Raw genomic sequence first — 11662 nt, forward strand, 5'->3', positions numbered from 1 at the left:
TGGCAAACCTAATAATAATAATAATAATAATAATAATAATAATGATAATAAATTATCAGTACAAATAACTTTACTTATTATTATTACCACTACAACTACACGATCTCATTTTGAACTATCAGTAGTGTTTCATATTTTTATATAAATATATTTTACATGAATTTACAAAAATAAACAGCATCCTCACAACACAAAAGCAACCACAGGTGTAGTAGTAAAGTAATAGTAGTATTTATTTGTTTGTTTGTTTGTTTTCTCTCTGCTTGAGTGGCGAATGTCCGAATTGACTACAAATCCCAGAGGCAAGAGAACTACATTCTTTCGTAACTTCCGGAAGCGGATACACGTAAAATTCCGGAAGAAAATGTATACAATGGCAATCTAGAAATCAATTAAGTTATGAAAAAAAGAGCATTAATTGCCTTTCTTCGTGGCTGACGTGATATGGCATGGCGGACAGCTCGTATTAACCTCCTCTGACACAACGCCATTTTACCCGCATGCGAAGCGTCATCTGAGGGCTAAAGGAGAAGCAGGAGGTATAATATTGATGAAATCATGTTAGCATGTTAGAGCTAGCTAAATATTCATTTACAGCTTTGGCTAGGTTGAGGTGCAGAAATATGTGTCAGCTTTGGGGCCAGCTAGCTTGGTGATTTTCATTGTGCGTCGTAATAAGAGCTTGTTCTGGATGTGCAGGTTGGAAAAAAAGTTTTAAAATATATATATACATATATATTCATTATTAAATGATAATGTGCATCATGCAGATGATGTGGCTTTGAGATCCTGTTATATGCTGTGACATGATTAGCTTAGAAAGCTAACAGTTTGATAGCGAGTGCAATGGAGATGTGCTAGTGTTTTAATTGTGCTTGTGACAGAACAAGCAGCTGGTGTATAGGTGTGTGTGTGTGTGTGTGTGTGTGTGTGTGTGTGAGCTTCACTGCAGTGCTTAATGACAGTGCTGCACGGTTTGTGTGTGTTAGGAAGAATGAGCTGATTGTAGCGGGCTTGTGCTAGAGGCTACAAATCAGGAAAGGCTGGCTGGAAGATGCCAAGAAGAAAACAACAGAATCCACAACCTGTAAAGTGTAAGTTTTTTTTTTTTTTTTTTTTTTTTTTTAAGTGGGTTTAATCTATACCCATAATATCTTTACTGGAAACATACTGGAAAGTCTTAAAATAGGTCTTCATTATAGCTATTATCATAATACACAGTAATATACAGTAGAATTAGTCCTAGTAATTCCAGTTTACTATGTACTACTATAATTTTGGGTCAAACATCAAACTTGTCTTATTACTAGTGGATAATTCAGTGACCTGGTAGACTGAAGGTTATTAATAAAATTATATTTAACTTATTCATATTCCAAAGTGCATTTTATATTGCCTGTTTAGTCATCAGTCAAAATACATCAACTCAAAATTATATATTATATATATATATATATGTGTGTGTGTGTGTGTGTGTGTGTGTGTGTGTGTGTGAGACCAAGAGAGAGAGAGAGAGATAGATAGATAGATAGATAGATAGGCCTACACATTTATAAATATCACAATATGGATATAAATGTAATTTAAATCTTTGAGTTTAAATGACCAAATTAGTCAAAATAGTTTTTTATATTTTATCATAAAGCTATTATGATAATTTCAAAAATACTTATCTATTATTTTACAATCCAAACAGAAGACTGTATTTGCATTTCATAAAATGTTTTTATTGGTGTTTTATCAGGTGCATCTGGCATGATTTTCTTTACACCATGGCTAACTCCTGATACCATGTCCAGCAGATGGCAGCAAAATGTTAGTTCTTTTCAAAAAAAAGAAAAAAAAAAGAAAACAATATTTCGATCCCCTTGAATGAAACTGTTGACCTTCTGAAGCTTCTTTTCATAATTATTCAAGCTGTGCAGGTAGATCTAGACAGTTCTTCCAGGTAAAGTGTAGACTCTTCCTGGAAGTGGAAAACACATTGTCCTGGATGTAAGTGCTTATGGGTATAACATCCAGGCCTGTCTCATGATGTAACTACTGTTAGTATTGTTCTGTGTAAACATGCATGAGTCTATAAATCTTCTTGTGCTGCTTTTTAGTGGATTCTGAAGATGGCATAAGCATTAATCCTGCAACAAACCTTACTTTTGAGAGTGACTTTCTTCTGGGCCAAGACCTTGACTTCTCAGATGCTGATAACGGCAAAATCTTAGGTCTGGAGAAGTTTTCAGGTGAGTGATGGGCTCAGCTCCAGCATAGCAAACTTGATATGCAGTTCTGCATGTGCTGTTCTATCTATTTAAGCCTGTTTCTACTTTTCCGTTTCTCCATTTATTACATGTTGTACTGGGAACTGAAAACATCTCTTGTTCTTAGCTTCTTTACTGTGACAATGCTTGGTAGTAATTCTTAGTTTTGTATACCTGTTATTTTGATTATCAGTTATTCCAAAAGGCTGTAAAAAATGCCATATACTTTACCATGCAACATTAAAAGCATTTATTAAGTTTTGTGACTGATAGGAATTTTATTTTTATTAATTTTTATATACTGTGATAAGTATTATCAGTTTCGCATTTGTAATGGTTTTAATTTTATTATTACTAATACTGAAAATTATTGAGTTTCCTGGTGTTCCTGAACTACTTTGCAGTTAGTTAAACAAAATTTAAACTCACAAATTGTTAAGGGAAGAGTTTGATCCATTTAGTTCATTACAGACATCACATTTAGAGCCAACTACATAACTTTAAATTTAAGGAGACATTTTTTATGTTTAAGTTACCAACTACACTATACGTAAAAAAAAAAAAAAAAAAAAATATATATATATATATATATATATATATATATATATATATATATATATATATATATATATATATATATATATATATATATATATATATATTAGTTCATACCTCAGTATTTAGGAATTATAGTGCCACCTTATGGCTGAGCTCAAAGTTTTTACAGGGAGGGAAGGAAAGAAAGAGACTTCCATCAATCGTTGTACATTAAAGTTTGAGAAAATTGTAATTTCTATTTGAATTGTTAAATTCTCAGCTGTACTGAGAATTAAGAAAAAGTGCCTTGGTGGTTTCTCTCTGCTCTATTATTCATTTACTGAACTAACAAAATGCAACCAGGTCTGTCTATGTCCTGTTTAACCTATATGTTAATGTTAAATGTCTGCGTGGCAATGAATTAATTCTGTATTTGAATATCCTTATTTAACACATAGATGTTCCTATTCACATGCTATAATCATTATAATTACTGCCATCATACATCAATCAAATGTTTTCATAGGCCAAACTGAACTACTTTCAGTAACTCTGATTTTCTTTGTACTTGCATGCATATGTTGATCACCTGTGAAAATTAGCAAGCGTGTTCATGATGTGCACTTATACAGCCTATGTGACCCTGTGACCCAGTGCTGTAGTGCACTGTGATGGCTGTCCCATAGAACTTTATGGTAGGTGAGGACTTGCCACTGTTTAGCAGTCCCTGCAAAAATGTCAAAGAATTTCAGGAACCAGCTGATAAGGTGAATGTCATTAATAGAACACCTTCCAATTAAGGGCATGTAATGCCTATGTGATCTTGCATCAAGCATCTCCTGGACTTCTACATCACAGTTCTAAACTAGTGATTCAGTCTGAGGGCTCACAGATGGACACAGCCTGGCTGAGTCTGCCAAATCTCACCAGCCAATGGAACAGCAAATCCGGTCAGGGAGGAAGCTGCCAGGGTGTTCCAACAACTGGTGAAAGCAGCAGTGGTAACTTCGGTCTTGGAGTCACACCATCTTGGAGTTACAGTTAGAACTAGTTGGTTAATCCTGCACAGACTCAGAAGAGGGTTATGGCCTGAGGGTTGTGGCCTCAGAAGACTCAGAACACTCCGAGCCACCATTGAGCTAATGCTATAATGCTTTAGTCAAGGACCTGACATTTTGGGGTCCAGTCGTAGGCTGATAACCCACATCCAGAACAGGGGATCATTGATGTGGCTGCCTTTATTAATCCATCTTCAGCAGACAGCTGATACCACATATATGTTTGGAAACCATAATACTATCTGCCACACTTTGGGGTAATGGAATGGCTATAATTCTTAGTGAATCTAGCCTCATGTCAGTGAAATGTGTGACCTACTTTGGAACCCTTCATTGTGTTCTCTGTGAGTCTAAACACCATAATGTCAGAGGGGAGGGCGGATGTGTTCCAGATGGCCTGCTCCTTGGTGTAGGCACCAGAAGCCAGGTGTCCAAATATGGCAGTATCCTGATGCCAGTGGCCAGAATAGACATGTAAACATGTATGGTGTTAGGGAGAGGCCAAAGGGCAGGACATTGAATTAGAATGCCTGTCCTTAGAAGGCAAACATTATGAAGCATCTGCATTCTCTGGCAATGAAAACATAAAAATAAGGAGTGTGCAGGTCAGTGAATGTGAACCAGTCCAGTGGCTGCATCACTTGAACCATGTATGTAGCATATGAAAAAAAGACAGGGTGAAAACATTAGGTGAAAAGCCTTTGTCCCCCATTTAGGGCCTACTTGAGAGGGTAGATGAGGGGCACTTATACACTTACAAGAACTTAGAGGATATGATATCTACCTAAAGAAAGTGCAAAGCAGATGGGTCCCCTGTAGGCATTCAGAGACAGAACTTTGGTGTGGTGGCCAAAAAACTTGCGAATGGTTCATTTATCCAAGCTGGTTTAGTAATTCAGAAACCTTTCCCACTTTTTATCAAGTGCTACTGTGGCTGGCCCAAAGAGTGACCTCAGCACACAAGGTAGGTTTGACAGGGCCTATTTGTACACAGCAGGCAGAGCGGATGGCAGAAACCACGCCTGGCTATGCACAGAAACAAAGTTGCCCCACGTCTTGGCCTAGGTATTGCATTGCCAGGAGTGATTTGTCCTTTACAGAGCAGTTAACATCTGCAAATTGGAGTGACTGATCCAATGCTAGCAGCAGAGGAGCAAGTGTATTGCCAGTGTGTGCCACACTTGTTGCAATATTCTATATTTTCACCAAAGAATCATGAGTGTAGTGCACCAGTGATGCAACACCAGCATCAATGACAGGCATACGGCTAAATCTGACCTGCCCATTATTCAGCATGTTGGCCAAAGCACATGACATGGTGCTCAGTCATGGGTGAACTGGAACCTACCCAAATCCCCCACGTTAATAAAGTCCTTGCACTTTGGGACAGCAAACCCTGCCATCACAGATGTCATCAGAAAAGTGCAACAAGTTCAGTCCATTCATTGCACCATCCAACCCTAACTGAACACATTCTTGCATTCATCTGCTAAGGGACGAGAAGAATGACTGACCAGGGAGGGATGAGGAGGGCACTGTTGAAAAGTGAAAACTTTCAAGTTACACTGCTTCAGCTTCTGGGTCATTGATTTCCAAGCCATGATGAGAGTTGATTCATTCAGTTGATTCATGCAGAGAGAAACTCGAGTGCTTTTTGTCGGTCGTTGCTGGGCCTGAGCATTCGTGATTGCTAAACTGTATAGATTGAGGGGTTGGGCAAGATTTAACTCTGGACCAGGACTGAAATCTGCCAGCTTTGGGATTCAGTCTGCCTTACAACAGATCCAGACACTGGCAGTCAGTGACTAGCTAAATGCAGTGCAGTAATGCAGGAAAAGCCAACCCAAGCCTAATGGATGCTCCAGAGCCTTCCACAAACAATGTTCATAATATATAAGAAAAAAAGTGCACTCTCTGAGGTAAAAAGGAATGAGAGGTGCCTTGGAAGGTGGATAGCTCCATAATGTGTAAGAATGTAAGAATTGGGAAGGGAATTACTGATGTATGGTGATGTTATTATATTGCTATATACTGTGTCATAACTCATGATGTAGCCTTGGCATGTGTGCACATGTGCACAATTTGGTATCCAGGTGTTACACACCACCCTTGGTGATTAAGAAGGGTGAAATAGAAATCTCACAGAAATGTAATAATTATCCAGCCATGGACTGGCATCCCATCCAGGGAGAGGGAGAACCTGACCAGGATAAAGCTGAAATAACATTAACAGTAATAATAATACATCCAGGATTAAGTACTCTATACTATGATGATGATGATGATGATGATGAAGATGATGATGATGAGGCTGTCATACACTTTAATACACTGTGCCCTAATTATTGGCAAAAAATTGTATAAAATAGACAATACACATAATTCAAATTGTCCACTCAAACAATAGGATAAACTATTTTTTTTAATTCTCATTAAAACTGCTTTTTTTAATAAGAATTTTTTTAAATAATAATATTTGCCAACATCCATAAGGAATGGCATTAAGCATATATTTTGAATAAATGCAATAACACTGTAATTTAGAAAATTTTCCATTTTCTGTTGTTGCCTTTAACCATGCCCTGTTGCCTTGCTACACACGTATGAGGATTTCCTTTGTTATTCATTACCATTGGAAAAAATCGAGATCTTTCACAGTAAAAGAGACTGATGGTTATTGACCTGCACAAATCAGAAAATGGATTTCTAAAAATACATAAGCATTTAAAAATACCAGTAAGCACAATTAGGGCTAAAAACAAAAATAACATCTGAAACAGTTTTGAAATTTTGCCAGGATTTGGACCTGTGAGTATGTGGTTTAGTTGAGTGTCATGATTAATAATTATATAAAAAAAAAATCAACAAATCAACATGACTTTCATAACAACAAGAAGGAAGCCCTTCCTGAGAGCATCTCAACATACTGTGCCCAAATTTCAAGGAGCGTCGTTAGAAATTGGCATCATGTGGTGTTGTTAGATGAAACCAAAATCAAGCTTTTTTGTCATGCGCACAATTTGGTGTGTTTGGTAACAAAGGCAGATTGCATACAAGGAAAAACACTGAAAACCCACTGTAAAATATAATGTTGGATTATTGATGTTTTGGGGGCTGTCTTGAGGCCGGTGGTTCTGGACCATCTCAGTCTTCAGATACTGTGGTCTGAATTGAAGAAGGAAGTCCACATGCACAACCTAAGAATATAAAGGAGCTTAAAATATTCTACATGGAGGAGTGGACTGAGATTTCTTTACAAATATCTCCATCCTTGTTTGTCATTACAGGAAGAGACTCAGTGCTCTTATTGTCTCTGGGCCAGGTATCAGGTAATTTTGAAACCAGTGTTCTGTAGAAAATAAATACACCACTTAAAAAACTTACAAAAAAACAAAACAAAACTATAATATAGTTACAGTATGATAAATTGATGGTGAACACTAGATTCTTTTTTAGGTTCTTTGTTTCCTTCTTTTTCTTATTATTATAAGCAAGAGGAAGTGTGAGAGATGCTATCAAAAGCATGATGATGATGATGATGATGATAAAGATTAGATTTCTAAGGTTTTGGCCTACAGTTCAACCCAGTGTTGTGATGGGACCATGGTGTGATGATGGGAAGGTCTGAATAGCTAATGTTTTTGCTTTCTTTTTGGCCATATGTGTTTCCAGTGAAAATATCAGAATTTAATGTCAGGGTTTAGATGGCAGAATACGTTAGGGGAAAAAGACTTATTTTCATGCACAGCTGAAAGAGTGCAGCATTCTGTCGGAGCGTGCAGTCTGAAAATGGCAAATCAGAAAAGAAGCAATGTGCTACCATTATAAGGGTCATCAAGACAGCCATCATCATCAAGGACACCATTACAGGAAGGCATTTATACATCATCATCATCATCATCATCTCCTCTCTGTGCCATCATCATCATCATCATCATCATCATCATCAACCCCTCATCATGATCAGCACAGCCATTATAGTCATCATCATTATCATTAGGCTGGGTAATCATCCACCGAGGGTTTCTTGCAAGCCCAATATAAAGGCCGACTCAGGATCTCGCGCTCATTTCCTCCGTGTGTGAGGAGAGAGCTTCTGAGAGAGAGAGAGAGAGAGGGCCATGTTATAGGCAGGCAGCATATTCTGTGCTTTCAGTAGTTTAGTGTTTGTTTATCAGGATACTGCGACATCTTTTATCTGTGTGAGTATAAGATGATGTTTTTTGTTTGTAGGTTTTTTTTCTTTTTTTTTTTAAACACTTATATGTGTTTGTTTAAATACATTTATTCAATGTTATAATTAATCTAGGAAAGTCCATTGGAGCTTTTAACACAATTTTACTGTTCAGACTAACTTGTCCTGGTTTGTGCTGATCCCATGCAGCTAATATCAGTCTGCCTAGTTTCCAACTGGGTGACGAAGAGAGCTCCTCCTTCAGCCACCTCAGCATGGAGAGTGACACCCACGACGTCCACACTGCTGAGAACGAGCGAGAGGGTGTGAGATCCGAGCCTGCATTCCCTCTCTACGTCTCCTGCAGGGGCTGCGATCAGCTCCTTGATGAGGATGAGCACTCATGTCTGCGCTGCTCTAAACGGGATGGAACCAGCATAGGGGACAGGAGTGTCCATGTAGGAGCACAGCCTGTGCTCAAAGGGGCAGATGGAGAGGGAGCAGGACCCGAGAATGGCCAGCAGAAGCTGAACTCTTGTCCACTGTGTGGCTTCTCCTCACGTTACACCAACCACGTAAAGAGGCACATGAAGACGCACAACGGCGAGAAGCCATACCGCTGCTCGCTGTGCTCATACGCCTCCGCACAGCTGGTCAACCTGCAGCGCCATTTACGCATCCACACCGGAGAAAAACCCTACAAGTGTGAGCACTGCACATTCGCCTGCAGTTCCCTGGGCAACCTGAAAAGGCACCAGCGCATGCACACAGTTGCAAATCCTGCTCAGAATACACAACAGCGTATGCACACTGCCATAAATCCAGGCCAAAATACACACCCGAGTATGCACACAGTCGCAAACCCTGCACAGAATACACAGCGGATGATGAGTGGCCTCAGCCTTCGAGGTCCTGTTGGATGTCAGAGCCTAAAAGAGGATGCTCCCCGTGCCACGAGGGAAGGTACGCTTTTATTTTTCTTCATTAAAAACCTATGTTCTGTTTGGAATGAAAATTTTCCTTTAAAGGTAAAGCTCAGGACATGAAAGCAGGTGAGGTAAGGGTTCAAAATGAATTAGTAAATTAGGTTATAGATTAGATGAACTAATTAGAGGATTTAGTTCACATCAGATGACCATTTTTAAAAAAAAAAATATTTAAACTCACACCTGTCTACTTCTATACCTTCCATCGAGAGGACCCTTAAGTATGAGGTTTTTTTTTTTTTTTTTTTTGTGAAGACTGTTTTAATTAATAATTTATATTAAGATTAATCATATATTGGGTATTTTAAAATCCATTATACAGTGCTATTGCTAAAAGTATGTTATAAATTATAAAAGATGGCCTGCATCAACATGACTACTAATTTATAAACTATCATTGGGTGATTAGGAATTAAAGGAATACTCCAGCGTTTCTTTGACCTAATTTATTTCCATCTCATTTGTAGCCCATGGGTGATTATAATGCGCAAGAATTGTAACACCTTTCCTTGTACTGGGCAAAAGACTGAAAGTCTGTGTGCACCTTATATTACACCTGTCTATAACCTTACTTACATTGGGAGCCTAAGGACAGATACTGAATTCTGTTAATAAATATTTAATATTTTCTAGCTACTAGATGCAAGATATTTTATGTCCTTTTACTGCAAGCTGCTGATTTGTTTTGGTGCAATTTTCAGTGCTTCAGTCCTCAGAAATGAAAGGGAATTTGGGCATTGGCAGTGACAGCGGATATCTCAAGGCTTTTGCGAGGCTGAAGTCAGAGCAGCAGTCGTGCACCCGGGCACAGCCTGGCGTTCTGCCTCCTCTGCTCTTCCCTTTCACGTGCAGGCTGTGTGGCCTGGTACTGGATGGTGAGGATGGGTCGTCAGCGCAAATCTGTGCCAAGTGCACCCTGGAAATGCTGACTAAAGATGCAGCAGGCAGCGCCAGCGAGCGTGGACACAGAGGGGACAGGGTGTACACGTGTGCCGCCTGCCCGTTCCTCACACACTACCCCAACCACCTGGCCCGGCACATGAAGACACACAGCGGCGAGAAGCCCTATAAGTGCCCGCAGTGCCCCTACGCTTCAGCCCACTTCGACAACCTGAAGCGGCACCACCGCGTGCACACGGGCGAAAAGCCCTACAAGTGCCACCTGTGTGACTACGCCTGCGGCAATCTGGCAAACCTAAAGCGGCACCAGCGTGTTCACTCGGGCGCCAAACCTTTCCAGTGCAGCGTGTGCAGCTACAGCTGCAACCAGAGCATGAACCTGAAGAGGCACATGCTGCGTCACACAGGTGAGAAGCCACACAAGTGCCATGCGTGCACTTACACCACAGGCCACTGGGACAACTACAAGCGGCACCAGAAGAAACACGTAGCAGGAACAGACGAGTGGGATAAAGTGCCGCTGCCTGCCAATGAGGAAGAGGCAGAGATTGATGAGGAGGAGGAGGTGTAGCCTAGCAACGGGAGGAACAATTGTAGTATGATAAGATTATTTAAAATTGAGATGAAGTGTTACAGTACCAGCATAAGCTTAGTTCTTGTTTTCTTTTGTTTTGTTTTTTTTCCCCCTTTGTGTCATTATGATTCTTGAATAGGTTCAAGCTGCTAAACAGACTTGTGCACAAGATTGAAAAAAAAAAAAACAGTTTTCGTTACCTTTGCATAGGGTTGGAAGGGTAATTCAAGACTCTGGATCAGAGTGCCCTTGCTTCGTCAGTGCCATACAGACATTTTGTAATGCTACCTAGATGAAATCTAATTTCTCCTTCATTGTATATCTTGCACGGATGTTCATTGCTCTGTAGTGCCACAGAGCCGTCCTTACTGGCTGAACCTTCTGTGGATTCTCTGAGGCCTTTGCTGCTCAAATGGATAGTTTTAAACCTTCACTACATCCCTTTATAGTGCCAAAACGGAGTCCTAACCACTGCAGCTTTTGCAACTTCAAATGTCATTTTATTTACTGGCGACATTGTTGCTCCTTGGTTGTATGTCTTAACTGTGAAATTTTGTCTGATGTTAAAATGGTGCATAGTAAGCATTAGAATGTTGTGATTTATGTAAAGCACTTATTTTTGTATGTCTTTTGTTCGTTTAAAAGAATGTTTGGCATGCATTTGCCATCAGTGGCATTAACTTAAAGACAAGGGACCATGAATTCCATATGCAGTTTATAACCTTCAGGTTGCCAAGAAGTGATAGAGATGGATTCCTTTCGATGTGTGGTGCTTAAGTGCTCTCTTGTAATTATGCAGTCGTTTCATAATTGCCTTAAATATCCTGGAATAAAGTACTCTGTGGTGAGACTTGTGTATGATGAAATAATATAGCTGAGCAGTGGCAAGAAAATGCTAAACTGGCTGTTTTATGGTCTCTTTTTAGGCAGGACCACATACAGGGTGATTAAAAACTTACTGGCAACATTTTTCTTTAGCTACTAGATTGAGTTTGGAGCAAAGCTTGTGGTAGTTAGTAAACGAACCTCCTTGTGTTGTTATTTGACACTATTGTAGTGTCAAGAGTTAACTGTTTTTGAACCACCCTGCATCACATACACACACTGTGGACTACAGTTACCTACATTTTCTTCAAGAACATTTTCTACAGTGGCTTTGTGGAAAAATGTGAACCTGT

The 11662-nt window shown here is 39.4% G+C and overlaps 1 protein-coding gene across 4 annotated transcripts; it reads left to right on the forward strand.

Moving 5' to 3' along the window:
- The first annotated feature begins 313 nt into the window (after positions 1-313).
- On the forward strand, positions 314-11334 carry znf513a (zinc finger protein 513a). Of its 4 annotated transcripts, XR_008305246.1 has the most exons (6): positions 314-539; positions 990-1094; positions 2106-2237; positions 8235-8987; positions 9712-10832; positions 10882-11334. XR_008305246.1 is itself a non-coding variant. In XM_026944342.3 (5 exons), exons 2-5 carry the CDS (start codon positions 1055-1057, stop codon positions 10479-10481), a joined length of 1695 nt encoding a protein of 564 aa, XP_026800143.3. In that variant the 5' UTR covers positions 314-539; positions 990-1054; the 3' UTR covers positions 10482-11334. The 4 variants fall into 4 exon arrangements, 3 of the variants coding, with proteins under 3 accessions (XP_026800143.3, XP_053097967.1, XP_053097968.1); XM_026944342.3 differs by having other exon boundaries at positions 9712-11334; XM_053241992.1 differs by lacking the exons at positions 314-539; positions 990-1094 and adding an exon at positions 1129-1815 and having other exon boundaries at positions 9712-11334.
- Positions 11335-11662: the final 328 nt, after the last annotated feature.

This window comes from Pangasianodon hypophthalmus, chromosome 19, assembly GCF_027358585.1.
Source record: "Pangasianodon hypophthalmus isolate fPanHyp1 chromosome 19, fPanHyp1.pri, whole genome shotgun sequence".
In the NCBI taxonomy this organism is placed as follows: Eukaryota; Metazoa; Chordata; class Actinopteri; order Siluriformes; family Pangasiidae; genus Pangasianodon; species Pangasianodon hypophthalmus.

Coding starts and splice junctions, on each gene's coding strand:
- znf513a (XM_026944342.3), top strand. CDS start 1,055: ATGCCAAGAAGAAAACAACAGAATCCACAACCTGTAAAGT. Junction 2,238..8,234: donor AGGTCTGGAGAAGTTTTCAG/GTGAGTGATGGG, acceptor GATCCCATGCAG/CTAATATCAGTCTGCCTAGT. Junction 8,988..9,711: donor TCCCCGTGCCACGAGGGAAG/GTACGCTTTTAT, acceptor TGCAATTTTCAG/TGCTTCAGTCCTCAGAAATG.